The following is a 19,555-nucleotide window of genomic DNA, read 5'->3' as shown; positions in this document are numbered from 1 at the left end:
TGTGCATTTCAGAATGCTACAGATTAGCAGAGAAAGACCCACCAGAAGGCTTATGGGCCCATTCCACAAGAGGCATCGCCTCTTCGACAGCCCTTCAAAGAGGTGTTCCCATAAAATCCATTTGTGAAGCAGCAACTTGGTCTTCGCTGCATACTTTTCAAAATTCTATAGTCTGGATGCTTCCCAGTCTAAGGAGCTGAATTTTGGTAAAGCAGTACTATATTCAGCCATTTAAGGGTATCAAAAAATCTACTCCCTCCTCCAGAGAATTGTCCATACTGCTTTAGGAGTCTATCCAAGATGAGGAATATGTTGGAGGACACAATCCTACTCGAAGAACAAGTTACTTACCAACTGGTAATGTTCTTTCGATTGGATGTTCCTGCAGCGTATTCCTCATAGCCCTCCCAGCCTACCCCTCTGTAGATTTTTCCGGGTTATTGCCACTTCAACTCTCGCAAGGCTGATACCCGACTACTGGCACAATCTACACAGTAGAACAAGAGTGAGGGGGAAAAACAGAAATGAGGCCAATGGGTGCCGCACGTGCTATTTGTATACCCAGTAACGTCACCCTCGACGGAGGCCTTCGCGGGACCATCGACTCGACGACATCGACGCACGGCACCCTCTGCCGAATTTTTTTTCCAAAGCAGCTAAAGCTGGATGGAATACATCTAAGATGAGGAATATGTTGGAGGAACATCCAATCGAAAGAACGTTTAGTTGGTAAGTAACTTGTTCTTCTCTATGATGAAAGAAAAACCTTGACCAGCATTTGGTTTCATAGGCATGAGTTGATGCAATTTGGTACTGCACATAAACTGACTCTTGGGGGGAGACAGGAATTGGGGCCCTCCCAACTGCCACTGTCTCACTCCTGGGGTCTGGTTCTTGATTCCTTCCTGGTAGGCCTTCCAACCCAGGCTGGGACGGGTTCCATTTCCTCTTGACAAGGTAAGGGTATTGACCATGTCTCACAGTGAAGAGACAGACCTTTGACTGGTTTATTGGATCTTTACCTTCACTTCAACACAAATATTTCAACATGTACTAGACAGTTTATTCCCAAGAACCCTTTCAGACTATTGTTACCATGATAAGATTAGTTCATTCGAATATTACCTTTTGTAGTTGTTTTAACATTAGCTGGAGCAGCGAATGAGCTACTGGTGTTGTCACTAGCGTAACTGTATGTAACCTTTGATAAATGCGTTTTGGTTTGGGCTGGTAATATTCTGTGCCTTAATCGTTTTAAAAATGTGCCAACCAGGATCGGCCTAGGATCCTTTTGTGAGCACCCTACTTCGCTGCCACAGGTGGATCCTACGTTCATAGCCAAGGCTTTTCTCGCCAAAGAGTTATCATTCTTTGTGTGCTTGTTGGAAACCTTCCCTAACTTGGTATAAACCCATTTAATACTACGGGTGAATGGATGCAACTTAACTGGGGTGTTTCCTCAGGCAAAGCTTAGCCGCCGTATGAAGCAGAGACTTTAGGTTGCTTTTGATTTATCATAATTTAACTAAATTATTCTTGTAATGCTGTTAAGATTGGGGCTAAATGGTGTACCTTCTTCGGCAATGCAGTAGAGGAGTAATTCCCAGATTTTAAAACTGGTTTGTGATGGGTTGTTTGGTTTGCTATATTTATTAATTTGTTTGTGCTACTTTTTTGTTTTTAAAGTTTGTTTATAGATTTAATTTTTATTTTTAAACTATCAAATATGGATGTGTTTTACGTCTTGTAATGCAGTATATCTCATTTAGAAAAATTGAAGTCCATTAGAACGGACTCTACCTCTATTATCTCTTGTTCTGCTGAGGAATGTCAACGTTTTATCTCCTAATTAGTATTTGCACGAACAACCATTATAACAGGAATTTAAGTTTTTATGGCGGGTCGGAACACCTGTTCCACATTTGATTTGTTTTTGCCAACATGCAGCAAGCACTCAAATGTATACTGTGATCACCAACATTGTTCATAACATTTTTTGTGCATGCCTCTGTGAAATCATCTCTCTCTAGGCAGAGCAGATGCCTGAATAGTCCCTCTCCTTACTTTGGAGTTTTCTTCATGAGGATTGCAGTACACCAATAAATCATCCAGAATGTTAATAAGACTGTTAACTGATGCAAAACGTAACGTGCGATTTGTTTGTTTTTACAGGGAAGGTGAACCCTACCCAATGTGAGGCAGTTACCATGGTAGCAGCTCAAGTGATGGGGAATCACGTTGCTGTGACCGTAGGAGGAAGCAATGGACATTTTGAACTGAACGTGTTCAAGCCCATGATTGTAAGCATTATCGTTCTTAAAGTGGTGCACATTCAATGCAGGACGTTGCTTGGACATAGATGTGGCCTTGTGCAGAATGCAGGATAGTGTGCATCCTCTTTGTGGTGGTGGACTGAATGCCATTCACGTGGTATAGAGCAGCAAAGATTGATCTTTTTTCAAATGTATTTAATGGAAATTACAGGGAAAACCATGCATTTTTGGCACAAAAATGCATACACATCATTTTTATTTTTAATATTTTGGTTTTATTGAAATTTTATTACATCAGAAACCATCAACAATGGGAGTAAGACATTTGAACACTAGAAAGAAAAATAGGCCCTTTTTTCACCCCCTCCCCAATATCACTCCCTTACTATAAGAAAATGTAACTCCTTAAATGTTGTCTTCTTTAACAAAATTTAAAGGGACATGTAAACTTTCAGTTGTGTCCGGGGTAGAGAGTCTTATCTCCTGCTCTAACCAATGTCTTTGGCCGCCTCATGTGAGGTATTCCCCCTACTGGGATATTGTCCAAAATAGGTAGTCCCTTCGGGTGGTGAGACTCAGCACTCTCACCATGTAAGTCTCTCCGTACTACAATTCTTATACCAACCTCTTATACATAGCATCCCTTCCCTTAACTAGCCAAGTATCTTGCCATAAATTCACCCCATATCAGCTCATATGCCACTGCCTTCCCATGAAACGCTGCGGTTATCCTTTCCATTATGCCTATGTTCATAGCAACATTGATCCATTCCTTCTTGCCTGGAGTCTTGACACATTTCCATTTCATGACTAGGCAGGCCTGGGCTGCGAGCAGCAGGTGCGCTGCCAATACCGTCAACCTTCTGAGATCTCCCTGTACTTCCTCCATCCCAAATAATATCAGAAACAGCGTTTTGGTACGGTGGATCCCATCTAAGTCTTTAACCCGCCCCAGCACTTTGTCCCAGAATACCTTTATTCGAGGGCATCCCCACCACATATTCCAGTAGTCAGACCTTTTCCCACACAGGTGCCAGCACATGGAACTTGCCGACTGAGACAACTTCGAGAGCCGTACCGGGTTATATTGCCATCTATGGAGAAGCTTAATGGCGTGTAGTTTATACTGACTAGAGATAGAGTTCTGCGAGGCCCCTTTACATAGTCTCAGCCAGAGCCCTGTGTCCATTTCCCTCTCCATATCTCTTTCCCACCTCCTCCTCAGGTTCTCTGTGGACCCCTCCCCTGCTATGAACACCCTCAATTCCATTTACTCAACGATCCAATCCTGGATGGCAGAGAACTGGTTATGTCTCAACAGTGAGAAAAACGAACTTCTGCTAATTGGTTCCCCCTCCACCTTGGGTAAATTGGACAAGCAATATTGCTCCTTCACTATTGATAACATCCCCATTGCTGTCTCACAAGTCATCAAGACACTAGGTGTGTATCCTGAACCCAACCTGACCATGGATAGACAGGTTAATGCAATTGCATCCTCCTTAGCTAATCACTCCAAATTGCTCAATGCAGCAGACCCTTCCTCTCCCAACAGAATTGCCTCACCATTGCTACGGCAATTATTGGTCTAGGTTGGATTACTGCAATGCCCTCTTTGTAGGAACCTCCCCCAAGAATCTGGCTTAACTTCAACTAGCTCAGAACAACGCCTTGAGGGCTGCAACAGGCATTTCCCGAAGGGACCATATCTCAGATGTCAGAAGGTAGGTTCACTGGCTCCCCGTTAAGGAAAGGATTGTTTTCAAAACCCTTCCCTTGACACACAAATGTCTCCACGGCTTGGCTCCCCCCTATCTAGCTCAAAGGATTATCAGATTCACGCCTTCCAGACTTTCTTGAGTGGCCTATTTTAATAGGATCTCCATTCCTCTTAACCTCAGAGTGTGTGCGGGTGGCACTAGCTTCCCAACTATGGCCGCCACTTTTTGGAACACTCTCCCGTCCCAGATTAGGTTGATTGACTCTCATGCAGCCTTTCGGAAAGCCATTAAAATCAGGCTCTTTATCTGAACTGGCATTTTTGTTGATCCTCTGTATGCATCTCTGTTATACATCTAAGTAATTTTCATCAAATGTATTATGCAATGAAACAACTTGTAGCAAGCATTAACCTTTTGTTGGTCCCCATTCTTGTAACCCTGAATCAAGCCTTCTTATGTTCCTCATAGTGCGCTCTATAAATCCAAAAATAAATAAAAAACAATGCACTGTACATAGCGGAAATCAAGCCCTTCATTTCACTTCTTTTATCTAGGAGATTTTCAAAGGGAGTAAGGTCTCTACCCCATCTTTCCATTTTTCACTTGTTAGGACTCGTAGGTACGAGAAGACCGAAAGAGCGCCTATGCCCAGTTTCCAAAGCTGGCCCACCCTCTCCAGGCCCGCCTCAAACCATGCTTGGAATCTCTCTGGGCTTGGGATCGCGTCCCAGACCCCGGGTGCCCAGATGTGACTTGGGGTAGATGGCCATGTCGTTACTCCTTGCATATCACCCTTATCACGCCATTCCTCCCAAATGGTTCCCAGAATAGGGTGATCCCTAATCTTGCACAGAAATTTACCTCTCGGGACCCACAACCACTCTGCAACAGTGGCAGAAGCTAAATTAGGATTGTCCAGCTCGACCCACTGGAATTCCTTCTTCATCCTAAAATGGGGCATGAGGACCCTTAGTTGTATCGCTGAATAATAGTTTCAAATTTGGGAGTCCGCCCCCTCTGTTTTACGGCAAAGTGAGAACCTCGTACGCAACTCTTGCTTTCTTCCCCTGCCACAAAAACTTGAGCATCTCCCCCTTTATTTCCCGGAAAAAGGACCCGGGGACCCGGATCGGAAGCATCTGGAATGCATACAAGAACCTTGGCAGGCAAACCATCTTCAGGGCATTTAGAGCCAAAATCTGGTCAGTTTCCCCCATCTTTCAAGGTTGCCTCGAAATCCAGAAATGAGGGAGGGGAAATTAGCTTCAAACAAGGCTCCCACATCCCTTGTAAAAATGAACCCTCAGGTATCTCAATGTGTCCCAATTAACCGTTAGTCCCAGTGGCTTTAATCTATTCCTGTCTTTGTCACCATCCCCATTCAAAGGAAACAGGACAGACTTGGCCCTGTTTATCTTAAAGCCAGATAGCTCTCCATATTGTTCAAACAGTTGAATTACCCTTGGTATCGAGGTTGGGGGGGGGGCTTCTTATGTGCAAAAGCATGTCATCTGCATATAAAGCCACTCTGTAGTCTACCCCTCCAACTGTGAATCCTTCCACTTGGGGGGTCCCCTCTGATTCTTTGAGCTAGGGGTTCCAGGGAAAGGGCAAAGAAAATCGGTGAGAGCGAGTAGCCCTGTCTCGTACCCCTACTCCAGGTGAACCAACGGGAATAGCTACCATTAACTGCCACAGACGTCCCTCCGGGGGATGTGTACGCTGCCATTATATACCCCTCCTGAACCTAAACCCCAAACCCGCTTTGCTCAGAACTTCCTCAAGAAAGCCCCACTCCACCCGATCAAATGCTCTTTCGGCATCCACCGAGAGAAGAGCAGGTTCCCCTTTCATCTCCCGCAACTCGTGAATCAGATGCAAGGTTTTCCTTATCGTGTCCTCTTCTTACCGACCCATTATAAAGCCCACTTGATCCGAGTCTATCTGGTGGGACATGTTTCCAATCTTGCCGCAAGCATCCTTGTGTAGATCTTGGCATCGATGTTCAGGAGGGAGATGGGCCGATAAGTTCCACATCTTCCGGGGCCTTCCTTATGGATCACCAATGCACATTCGGGTGGACAGAAATACTGAATCCCATAACGCTGAATAAGGCATTATGGGTTCAGGGATTGCAGGGGTGTCCCCCAACGGCAGATGTACCAACCAATGATTTGGAGATGGAACTGAGGCTGCAGGGAGAGGCCCGTCACAGGGAGAGGAAAGAAGTTAAGTGCAGGTCTTTAGGTAAGGTATGAAGAGGTAAAGAGGTGGGTAGAGGGAAGGCGGGATGTCTGGTTTTTCAGGATGTGAAGCTTTCTGATTTGACGTTTTCCGCTGCATTGTTCTGGGCTTAGATTATTTTACGTAGATCCTCTAAAAGAATGCTGTCACTTCAAATGTTTTAGACTAGGGCATCTTTGTGTGAGCAACCCACAGCATGCTTAGCACTCCCCCATGCTTCAACAAATGTTCTAATTTAGTTCCTGTATTTCTAACCTGTTTAGTTGTAAGAACGTTTTTCAGTGTCTTGCTTTTTTGGACTGCGTTGTTAATTTGATGTGTTCATTTGCTTGAAGCGTGTCCTTTTTTGTGATAATTTGCTTAGCTGTTTCACAATGCTAACTCAGCCTCCGACACCACACATGCCTTTAATAAAGGGACTTAACAGCTGCTTCAGATGCAGTAAGCAATTCTGGGTGGCTTTCCTCCCACAGATGCTACCTTTCCAATGTATGTACCTTTTATCAAGCAAATTCCTGTTTGTTCCTTTCGGGACTAAAGCAGAAGTCACTATGGGCACATCCTGTTTTCACACTGAAGGGTCTGGTACCATTGCCACTTTGGACTGAGTGGTGAGACTGAAGGGTACACATCTCAACAGTAAGAGGTTTCGACTGCTTCTATTTCACATTTCGAAGGGATTGTGTCCTCCGACCTATTCCTTATCTTGATAGATCATCTCCAGCTTGCTGGCCTCGGAATTTTTTTTTCAGTAGAGGGCGCTGTGCATTGATGTCCCTCGACCGATGTCCCTCAACAGCCTCCGTATCAGCGCCAACGTCATCATGCGTATAAATAGACTCGCGCAGCGTCCGTTGCTCAGTTCTGTTTTTCTGCGCTTCGTGGGCCTTGGAACCGCATTGCTCAGTTCGTTAGTCAGAAAATATATTCTTCATTATTCCTCTGAGAATACCAACACTTACTCAATGGCTTCCTCATCCGAACCGACGAATCCACGGTCCGGCTTCAAAAAATGTCGAGACTGTGGAAAGAAAATGTAATTGATAGATCCTCACAGGATCTGTTTGTGGTGCCTGGGATTGGAGCACCAATGTTCGGAGTGCGAGGACTGCATGTCCATGACGGCGAAAGCCTTGAAGGAGCGTAAGGGGAAGCTTGAGAGAGGTAAGACAGTTAAAACTCCTTAGAAAGTTTCCTCGGCAGAGTTGAGACATTCGTCACCTCGCCTACACAGGAAACATTCTCGTTCTAGGTCTCGAAGCAGTTCCCACCACTCTTCGAGATCCAAGCATTCAAGTAAGAGACGTCGAAGATCCCCTTCCTCGTCTTCTTCTTCTGTTTCTCCGGAAAGAGTCACCTGCCCCACAAAACATAGCTCTTGGGCTGAGTGGGAGGAATTCCGTAAAAGGATGCTTAGCCTCTTCGAGAAAGCGGCCTTGACCCCCTCGAAGACAGCTGAGGGTGATACCCTGGGTGAAAGACCCGAAAAATCTAAACGCTGCAAGTCGTTGCACCCGGCGAAAGAAACTACTCGAGAGCGTCACGAACCCTCGAGCAAAGGCCCTGTGCCATTGACGGCATCGTCGAAGGTCCCTTCAACGCAGAAATCTGCGTCATCGACGCCATTAACGAAGGGCTCAACGCATAGGTCGATCGAATCGACGCCGTCTTCGACGCCGACACCGAAAAAGAGCAAACCCACGGCCGTCACTACCTCACAGCCAGTGGTCATACCCACAGCCTCTAACATGACTTCGAGGTCATCGACAACCTCGAGTAGGATCCCAATCCTCTCGAGTTCTTCGAGGCCACTTCCAATCTTCTCGACGCCTTTTTCGGTGTTTTCGAAGCCTTTAACGTCCGCGTCGACGACGTTGATGTTTTCCCAACCAATTATGACAAATTTAGCCCCTTCTGCTATGGAAATGGGATCTAAGCCATTTCCAAGGTCTGATCATTTCAGACCTTTGTCTTCAATTCATGAGGAAGGGGAGGATTTGGATCAAGAAAGACCCTTTGGGTTGCAGAGATCTGCAACACCAGAACCAGAGGAATTTACCTCTGAGGAAAATGGGCTAAAGGACCTTCGAGAATCCTTACATGAGGCAAGTGGGTTAGATACCTCCCCAGAAATAGAATTTGCCAAACCAGACCCAGGGGACCATGCTGAGACCCCTTACAGAATTTTAATGGCAAGAATTATAGAATTAATGGGTTGGTCTACACCTTCAGCTGCATTCCAACAGGATGACCTTACAGACATTTTAATTAAAGTCCCACAGGGGGATCCTGTGGTTCCATTTCACGCTGCATTACAAAGAAAAATATTGGCTAACTGGAAAACTCCTGAGGTTATCCCGGCGGTTAACAAAAAGTTATCAGCCAAATATAGGGTATCTACTACTGACCCGAATTTTTGTCTAAACATCCAACTCCAGAGAGTCTGGTTGTTCAAGCAGCAACTGCATCAGACAGTAGATCGGCATACCCTACTGTTCCACAGGACAGGGATGACAAAAGATACGACTCTATGGCTAAGAAAGTTTTTTCTGCATGTAGCATGGCGTTGAAATCTATTAACGCTACTTGTACGCTCGCAAGGTTCAGCCATACACTTTGGGAGTGTGCTTCATCAGCGGCTGACTGCCTCCCAGAGGGAGAAGAAAGGGAAGCGTTTCTAAACATCATTAAGGATGGTAAAGACGCAATGTGCGAATCCTTTCAAACTGGCATTGATTCTGCTGACGGCATCAGTAGGGCCATGGCGGCAAGTACTACAACCCGCAGATTTGCGTGGTTGCGAAAGTCTGGGTTTGCTCCAGATGTACAAGCCAGACTTTTAAATATGCCCTTTGACGGCTCTTCTTTGTTTGGTAAGAAGGCGGATGACAGCCTAGAAAAGTTAGACATCCAAAGCAGCAGCAAAATCCCTGGGTGCTGCAATCCGTCAAACGCCATATCGCCCCTCAGGAACCTCTTGGAGAGGTAAGTCCTTTCGCTTTTATTCCGTATTCGGAAAAGGCAGAGGACAGTCGGTTCAAAGAGGTCAAAAAAGATTCACCCCAGGTGGACGGGGTAAAAATACAAAAGCCGCAGCAGCATGTGCCTCTTTACCCTCGGCACCTGCATCAGCCGCCTCTAAATCACTCTGAGGACTCTCCTCACAAGACACCAGTAGGGGGCAGGCTAACTCAACATATGACGGAATGGCAGGCTATTACGTCAGATGCTTGGGCATTGGAGACAGTTGCCCAAGGTTACTGCCTGCCTTTTCTACGCATTCCTCAGAGTCATCCACCAGGGAACAGCTCTCGGGAAGTTCCAGATCCGCTCCTCTTGCAGGAAATTGTAGACCTGCTGGAGAAAGGTGCCATAGAACCGGTACCTGTAGCAGAGAGGAACAAGGGCTGGTACTCCCCCCTACTTCCTAATACCGAATGACGACGGAGGACTGAGACCTATCTTAGACTTACGAGAATTGAACAAGTTCTTCAGGAAGGACAAGTTCAAGATGGTAACTCTTTCTCAGATCCTTCAGGCCCTCCAGCTCCAGGATTGGCGGGTATCTCTGGACCTTCAGGATGCTTATTTCCATGTGCCAATCCATCTCAAACACAGGAAATACCTGAGGTTCGCAATTGGCGGCTCTCCTTATCAATTTCGAGTTCTGCCATTTGGGCTGACCTCCGCCCGAGGGTCTTCACCAAGCTAATGTCGGTAGTTGCTGCAAGTCTAAGGAGGGAAGGGATTCACATCTACCCCTACCTGGACGATTGGCTGATCAGAGCTGTATCTCCGGAACAAGCTCAGATCCAGCTAGATTATGTCTGCCACTTCCTTCACAAGCTGGGCTTCTCCCTCAATTTAAAGAAGCCACAGATGATACCATCACAGAGACTCCAGTTCATTGGAGTGGTCCTGGACACTTCCCTGGGAAAAGCCTCGCCACCAGAGGTGAGGGCTCCAGATATTCTGCAGATGGTCACCAAGTTTCAAAATGTCCAACATCTCCCAGCCTTTGACTTTTTGAGGTTGCTAGGCCTCATGGCATCCTGCATCATCCTTGTGCCAGAGGCTCGCCTGAGAATGAGATCTCTTCATTGGGCACTAAGAACTCAGTGGTCGCAATTCTCAGGGAGAATGACAGATCTCCTTCAGGTTCCGGACAAGGTGGCTTGAGACCTTCAGTGGTGGGCCTGCCAGGAGAACATCTTGAAAGGAGAACTGTTTTGGCAACCATGGCCGGAGATAACAGTAGTCACAGATGCCTCACTCACGTGGTGGGGAGCCCATGCCAATGACTTGACCATCAGCGGTCGTTGGTCTCCATCGGAGTCCAGACTACATATCAACCTGTTAGAGCTGAGAGCAATCAGACTAGCGCTGAAGGCTTTTCTGCCATCTGTACAGGGGAAAAATGTCCTGATAATGACGGACAACACAGTGGCCATGCACTACCTCAACAAAAGAGGAGGCGTAGGATCACTGCCTCTGTGCAGAGAGGCAATGCAGCTCTGGTTTTGGGCAATCCAAGAAGGAAACTCTCTATTGGCAGTTCACTTAGCAGAAGAGAAAAACTTGACAGCGGACGCTCTGAGCAGGCAGAGTACAGTCTCCCACGAGTGGGAACTAGCTCAGGAAGTCCTTCAACAGATCTTCACCCTTTGGGGAACCCCTCAAGTGGATCTGTTCGCCACCAGCATCAACAGGAAGTGCGATCAGTTTTGGTCAAGGGAATTTCCCCCGAGAGGAGCTCTAGGGGACGCGTTTGTAGTGGACTGGGAGTTTCCTCTTCTGTACGCGTTTCCTCCAGTCCCTGTTATTCCTCAAATGATCAGGAGGTTGAGAAGGTTACGGAAAGCCATGATCCTAATTGCCCTGGACTGAGCCAGGAGAACGTGGTACCCGGACCTTCTGGACATGCCCATCTGCCCTCCAATTCGTCTTCCACTCAAGGAGAATCTTCTCTCGCAGAAGGGAGGTCAGGTTCTCCATCCAGACATCAGAACCCTCAACCTTCACGCTTGGTATCTGAAAGGTTGAGTTACAAGGATTGGGACCTCCCAGATGACATCATGGAGGTGTTGCTTTCGGCAAGAATGCCAGCAACAAAGACTTTATGCCGCTTCTGTTGGAACAAATTTTGCAGCTGGTGTAGAGAAAAGAATATCGACCCCTTTTCATGTGGTACACCAACGGTGTTATCTTTTCTACTCTATTTGGCAAATTCGGGCCTTGAGGTTGGCACTATCAAGGGCTATCTCGCAGCGCTATCGATCTTCAAGCGCACTGCAGAGGAACCATCGTATTTCAAGTTACCCTTAGTAATACAATTTCTGAAGGAATTAACCAATGTCTATCCTCCAAGATGGTTATAGGTCAAATGGTCGAAAAGATCGACAAACAAATTGATTGAAACCAAATAGTCGAAAGACAAATGGTCGACAACCCATAAAGAAAACGTAAACGGGTGATTTGATCGAAACACAAGATCGAAAGACAATTGATCGACCAATACATACATAATATACACGAGTCATTTGATCGAAAGGAAATGGAATCGCATTGAAATGACCATGAAAATAAAAAAAGGTTGCAGGAGATGACATTAAATAAAGAGTAAAGCACCTTGAATTAGACCAATGACCACAGCTGACGGTTAGAAACAAACTGTCATTTCGTCAGGAAAGTGACAGAGAGAGCAGCTGATCAAAACACGCGAGTGAAAAGAGTATACTTGACTGAAAAAATGGTGAGTAAAACACTAAATAAGCGAATGAAAGAGTGGTTCACACAGTTTTATATTAGAAATGGGGGGTTCCCCCCCCAACCCCCCAATCTTTTTTTTTTTTTAATCTTTTTATAGAAATGCGAATTATCTCAGAAACAAAAGTACGATTCGATCGTTTTTAACCATTTAGAAATTTCATATAATTTCAGGGAAAAAAAAACTTTAACTGCACACTCATTTACCAAAAATAATAACCGAATGGGTGGATTAATTTTTAAAAATGTGCTATTTCAGATACGTATCGATTAGAAAAAAATGGAATTCATTAAATCTCAAAGAGGCGCAGCGCAATTAACTTATGAAGGATATATATACATCAAGGAATGCACACAACAAGAAAAGATCTATTGGAAGTGTAAGGAGTACAAAAAAAATGCCTGCAACGGCAGAGCAATAACAGGGAGAAAACATACGTTTAACTTGCGATCATAACCATATGCCGGACACTACGACAGTTTTGATAAAGAAAGCACTTAACGAGTTGAAAGAAAATGTGGAAATGAATAAAAATGAAGCATCAACTTCGCTAGTAGCCAAAGCATATGAAAGTTTACCAATGCATATAACGGTGCAAATGCCGACTACAAAAACAGTAAAACGGAATATAACTAGGCAAAAACAACAAAAAGAAAACTTACCCATGGCACCACAAAATTATTTAAACATGTTTATACCAGAAGTATTACAAAAAACAGAAAAAGGAGAGCAATTTCTATGGAAATCATTAGAAATAAAGAGTGAGAAAATGTTAATTTTTACTATTCAAAAACTTGGCATGGAGACGCAACATTTAAAACCTGTCCAACACCTTTTCTACAGTTTTATAGCATACATGGAACAATAAATGGAACAGTGATACCTCTAGTTTTCGTTTTAATACCAGGAAAGTCGGAAGAAATGTACAGCTGTATATACAAATGAATACACGAATCATTGCCGGAAAAAATACCAGAAACAATAATCATGGACTTTGAACAGGGACAAATAAAAGCATTTTCAAAAATGTTTACAGAAACTCATATTCAGGGATGTTTTTTTCATATTAGTCAATCAATATGTAAACAAATTCAAAAATTAGGATTACGGACAATGTACATAGAGGCACCGAATTTCAACACCAGATAGAGATTATACGCTTTGGCATTTGTGAAAGAGGACATGGTTATTACATATTATGACACTTTTTGATTTGCATCTTATTACTACACGAATCATGAGGAAAAATTGTGTAATTTAATGGACTATATGGAAAACACGTGGATTGGGCAATTTACAAGACATGGAACAAGACGAAAGGGAAAATATGAGGTTGAAATATGGAATTGCTATACATCAGTGAAAAAGAACTGGCCGAGAACAAACAATGTGCAAGAAGGTTGGCACAGAAAAATAAAGAATTCAACTCAACCCAACAATATGGCACTTTATCAAAAGTCTCAAAAGTGAACAAAATAAACAAGAAATAAAACTATCCCAAACTCTATCACTGGAGAACCGACCAACAACCAAAAAAAAATAGAGACTATGAAGAAAGAATTGCAAGCATTGTCGACAATTTTGAAAATACAGAACCATTACAATTCCTAGAAACGGTAGCCTACAATTTGAAATGTTGATAAATAATTAAAAAAAACTCACCAGAAAAAAATGCCAGCTCCATCCAAAATCCATCCGTGGTAGAGAAAACCCAAATCCAAAAACGTTTCAAACTTTTAACAGTTTAACGTTATTATACATTTTGAAAATGGTGCAATAGCACCATCTAGTGTTGAAAAAGAAATATGGTACAACAAACTTTTTTCAATGTACAAACCAGTTTGTTAAATTTAAATATTTATTAAGTGTTAATCTATTTATTTATTTAAAGAATATTTATTTAGTAATATAAGATGTTTTAATTGATAGACAAATAAATTAAAAACAATGCATCACCTAAATAAACAATACAATACCTAAATAAAGAAAAGTTTATTTAAAAAAAATGAAAATAAAGAAATGTTTATTTAAAAAAAAGAATACTTGTCTCAATTTCGACCAAAAGGAATGAATGTTGACCCTTTGACCAGTCGACCAAATGGCAATTCGACCAAATTGTATCGACCATTTGTCTGTCGACCAATTGACTGGACACCCTCCAAGACCATTCCAAATTCCCTTATGGGTCCCTTATTTAGTCTTACATTTCCTGATGGGTACTCCTTTTGAACCACTCCACTCTTGTTGACTAAGGTTTCTCACCCTTAAAACTGTCTTATTAGTGGCATTTACATCTGCTAGGAGGGTGAGCGAATTACAAGCTCTATCTTGTAAACCCCCTCATACAATTTTTCGTAAAGACAAAGTTGTCCTACAAGTGAAGCCTAATTTTCTCCCAAAGGTGGTTTCTGAATTCCACATCACTCAGAAGATTACCTTACCTTCATTTTATCCCCCTCTCCATCCGGGAAGGTGGAAGAAAGGCTGCATAGGCTGGACCCAAGGCGGGCTTTGAGCTTTTACATCAGCAGACTTGCTAGGATTATGCAAGCAGACCAACTGTTCGTAGGTTACTCGGGGCACAAATTGGGTTTACCGATAACAAAACAGACCATTTCCAGATGGATTACTTTAGCCATTCTGGAATGTTACAAACTGGCAGGGAAAGAGTCTCTTCAAAATCCTAGGGCTCATTCAACCAGGGGTATCGCAGCCTCTTCGGCCCTCCAAAGAGGGGTACCGATTCAAGACATATGTGCGGCTGCCACATGGACATCTGCACATACCTTCACATGATTTTACAACCTTGATTCCTCCTCTAGCCAAGAGACTAGATTTGGCAAAGCTGTGTTGCACTCTGTTCATTCTTGAAGGGAAACATGGCAATTTTGCTCCCACCTCTAGTTACACACCACTGCTATGGGAGTCTATCAAGATAAGGAATGCGTCGGAGGACACAATCCCTTCGAAGAACAAGTTACTTCTTACCTGGTAACGTTCTTTTGATGGGATGTTCCTCCGACGTATTCCTTATCGCCCCTCCCATCCATCCCCTCAGTAAAACTTCCCTTGTGGTTACAGCTTACGCTCCTTCTGGGTCAATAACCAATTCATGTAAAACAACTGTTAACGTCAAAATGGAACTGAGCAACGGACGCTGCGCAAGTCTACTTATACGCATGATGACGTTGGCGCCGATGCGGAGGCTGTCGAGGGACATCGGCTCGAGTGATATCGACGCGCAGCGCCCTCTACTGAAAAATAATTTCCATGGCCAGCAAGCTGGAGATGATCTATCAAGATAAGGAATACGTCGGAGGACCATCCCATCGAAAGAACGTTACCAGGTAAGAATTAACTTGTTCTTCTCTGCTGTTACAGACACCGATATCTCTCTTCTGATGGCTCGCGCCCATCCTACTGCTGCACCCACAGACCCTATTTCATCGGTTCTTATTTCTAAGGTTTATCCTTCTTTACAGTCATATCTTCCTTCCTTTTTCTATGTCTGTCTCTCGACCTAAATTTTTCCTTCCTCTTTTAAACTTGCTTTGATCATTCCCATCCTGAACAAACAGTCAGCTGATTCTTCTCTTGTCTCCAACTTTTGCCTCATTTCTCTTCTTCCCTATTTATCTAAATTACTTGAACGTCTGGTCCATCTTCAAGTCTCCTCTTTCTTTCTAATAACTCTATTCTTCCCTGTTTCCAATTGGGCTTTCGTCCTATGCACTCTACTGAAACTGCTCTCCTCTCAGTTCTTAACTCGCTACTCACAAATCAGTATTCCAAACATTCTTCTATTCTTATTCTACTGGATCTTTCTGCTGCTTTTGATATTGTTGATCACCAGCTTCTTCTAGCCTCTTTATCCTTTTGTTTCTCGGGTTCTGTCCTCTCCTGGTTTAAATCCTATCTATCCAATCGAACGTTTTCTGTTTCTTGGGGTCGGATGACTTCTGACTCCTATCCTCTTACGGCGTTCCACAAGTGTCGGTTCTAGGGCCTTTTCTTTTCTCTCTATACTTCTCCTCTTGCTGACATCATCTCTTCTTTTGGTCTTTCTCACCATTTCTATGCTGATACTCCACTCTTCTGTCTTTTTCCTCCTTTTCTTCTGACATTCGCGCCCAGCTATGTGCATGCCTAATGGCCAACAAATCATGGATGGCCACTCATTATCTTACTCTCAATGCCGCAAAAACTGAATTACTCTTCTTTCCCTCGACTACTATTCCTCCTCCCTTTATTTCATTTCCTCCATCTCAACTCTTCTTTCTCCCGCCCTCCGCACTTAGGGTTGACTTACTTTTCATGCACAACTTAAATTTAATTTTTTTTCCTTACCTTTCAAATCTCTGTACGTTCTTGCTCCTGACTATCTTTCTTCACTAGTCTCGTTATACACTCCTTCTCGTTCTCTTTGATCTAATACCCAATTTAGACTGACAGTTCCAGCTCCTCCTTGTGCACAATCACGTTTTCATACATTTGCACATCTTGCTCCTTTGCACTGAAATCTTCTTCCTCTTTCCATTCCGCTCTATCACTTCCTATCCCCTATTTCGTAAAGCATTGAAATTTCATCCGTCCCAACAAGATTGATCCTGTGTATCTCTGTCAAATTTCACCTTTGATTGTACTGTTTTATAAATTCACTATGTAAAAGCGCTTTGGATTAAGGTGCTATATAAATACTAAATAAATACAAATATAAATACAGTTCCAGAGAACTACTCCCTTCCCCAGGTTTATTTGCAGCAAAACAAAGTACAGAAAGGAATAACCAAATTCTTTTAAACCCAAGACGATAACTCCCTCCTCTTGGCATCGCAATGCACTGCAGGGGAAATGACTCCGTCCCCCAGGCTTTTTATCACACTCAATATATTCTATATCCAAAGGGAATGGGTCTTCCGTCGGTTTCTCCTTCCAAAACAACACAACTTGGATGCGGGTCCCAGACTTGCATAACATCGGGTATACTCCCCTGCCAAGTTCTCTGGTACAGTTCTTTATACAACTTGGGTGCAGGTCCCAAACTCGCAAGGCACCTGGTATACTCTCCTGACAGGATTTTTGGGTTTCAATCAATCACTTTTCAATCATTACAAGGTGGCATGGGTCTTCCCCAAGCTACTTCACAGCAAAGTACTGTGACTATGAAGATGACACTGAGTCCAATGAGGGTTACTCTCTCCCCCACTCTTGGCAACCAATTCACTCTTCCAGTGTGTCTCTGCCTCAGTTTCCGCATCCCATTCTTCTCTCTGGGTCTACCGACAACATAAACGTTTCACTCCACTCGGACACATTCGAGTACTCGCCTCGGTATCTATTGGACTCGAGCGGCTTTCCACAGTCAGTGAAACGGATCATTCTTGTTCCTCACGTCCGAACAAAGCCCCTCTTGGCTTGTCAAGCTCGCCTATTCACCTCTTCTCTCGCCGACAGTGCTCTGCATCCACGGCTCTCGGTCCCCTCTGCGTCCCGGTATGCCTGATTGGCCAGGAGCTCTTGGATCGGCTCCCTCTCTCGCCGCCTCCACTCACCTGCATTTGGGCTCTCCCATATTGGGACACTGTTCTGCACTGCCACCAGCGTTCTCAGTTGGATTGCAAGACTCCACTTGGAAAAAAAAAAAAGTTCTCTCCATTTTAAAAAAAAAAACATTTTTATTTATTGCCATTTGTTAACGTAACAGCAAACAGTCAGCACGAAGTGCTTGCAATCCCAAAAGACCGAATCCCCCCCCGTCTCAGTACACCTCCACAGTTCAAAATTTAACATAGTTCATGTATCGTAACATACAAATGTTCTGTGTTATGGGTTCTGCACAGCATGAGTGCACAGACGAAACAGTAGGGCAACTCTTCACTGCATTGAAGAACCTCTTATTGCCCCTCTATGCACTAATCTCTTATGGTGTTAATGCTGCTTCTTCCACGTCCTCGGATTGTTGTATCAAGAAGTGTGAATACGCATCCGATATGTTACCAACATTGCCTCGGTTTTTGCTTCAGAGACCCCCATCCGTTTTCCAAATCAATGCAATACATTATATCCAATTACCATTGTGAGTGTTTAGGGCTCCTCTTCCCACCCCACATTGTATGGACGCCCACTGTTTAGCTAGTATGAGCAGTCAACTAATCAGTTTTGTAGTGTGTTCAGGGATCTCTTTGGTATAACCCAGTAATCCTTTTAGCGGTTCTGGGTGTAACGATTAGCCTATGACACCACTAACCGTTTCAAATACCTCTTCCCAATATCGTCGTATGGTCGGGCACTTCCAAGCCACATGATGAAAGTCCTGTTCGGCACTGCACCTGTTACATCTGCCCACTGCGTCTGGGAAGTATTCTATTAGTTTAGCCGGGGTGTAGTAAAACTGGTGTATGTACATGAAGTGGATCAGTTTGAAGCGTGCGTTGATGGTCCCTTTTCTTATCCCCATGCAGCAGTATGTCCATGTGTTATCCGGGATTTCCCTCCCCATGGTTTTTTTCCCCATTTTGCCCTTGGCGACGCACAGTCCTTACCCCTGGTGTACATGCACATATATAAACCTGATGTTACTTTGCTTCCGATTATACCCTGTAGTAGTTTTTCCAGAATGGGGGAGACCTAAGGTTGTTCAGGGAGTGTGGTGAATACCTGGTGCAGGCTTGTCTTTAAGCGGTAATACATGAATATGTCCAAGGCCGACATTACCCCCCTTCCCTTTCAGCTCCTCCAGGGTTATGAACTTCTTGTTTGGGAAGAGATCCCCGAAGTTAGAGACTCCCATTCTTTTCATTAAGGTCAGGAAACCTGGTTCTGCAATAATTGGGATTCCTGGTATATATATATAACGGGGAGCCTAGGCGAGTACAAGACCTCCTCCCTCTTCCTACGCTCAAGGCGGGTCTATGCTCTACAGGTTATCTCTACTAGGTTTCGTGTTGTGTGTATCCTGCCCGGTGCCGTAAGTATAACTGATCTCAAGAGGTCAGATGCCGCTACTGCTCTTTCCCCTTTCACATGCCTTCAATCTTCCTGTACCTCGTACCAGTGCTTAAGGTATCCTGCCTCTGCGACATTATATTATGTTTCAAAGTCAGGTGGTGACAGTCCTCCTTCAGGAATACGTGCCACCAGCTTATCCCACGACACTCTAGCAGGTTTTCACGCCCATAGAAACTCTGATATTGCCTACTTTACCTTCCGAAAGTATTTTCGAGGTATTCCTTTTGGAGCGTTAAGAAATATATAGAGGAATCTGGGAACAAGTGTCATTTTAACAAGGGATACTCTTCCGTAAAAATTGAGGGAGATTTTTCCAACGCATCATAGCTGCCCTGGCTTGATCTAGGACTCTCAGATAATTACTATAGTACACCACGGTTTCATCTCTAGTGACACAGATTCCCAGATATCGAGTCGGAGTCATGTGCCACTGAAATCCCCAGGAATCCTGGTATTGCTCGACTGTTTCCGTCGGTGGAAAGAGTACCGACTTGGAAGCATTCACTTTTAGCCCTGATATTACACAAAACTCCAGACATCCC

At 44.0% G+C, this 19,555-nt stretch overlaps 1 protein-coding gene across 1 annotated transcript in view; it reads left to right on the top strand.

Moving 5' to 3' along the window:
- FH (fumarate hydratase) overlaps positions 1 to 19,555 on the top strand; it is a 642,870-nt gene that overhangs the window by 471,373 nt on the left and 151,942 nt on the right. The window contains exon 8 of the mRNA XM_069607901.1: positions 2,173 to 2,300. Coding sequence (XP_069464002.1) covers positions 2,173 to 2,300 — 128 coding nt within the window. The remainder of the gene's footprint in view (positions 1 to 2,172; positions 2,301 to 19,555) is intronic.

This window comes from Ambystoma mexicanum, chromosome 4q (assembly GCF_040938575.1).
Source record: "Ambystoma mexicanum isolate Mex_15411 chromosome 4q, UKY_AmexF1_1, whole genome shotgun sequence".
Classification (NCBI taxonomy): domain Eukaryota; kingdom Metazoa; phylum Chordata; class Amphibia; order Caudata; family Ambystomatidae; genus Ambystoma; species Ambystoma mexicanum.
The sequence above is the reverse complement of the archived record's forward strand: the minus strand, read 5'-3'. Positions and strand labels throughout refer to the sequence as shown.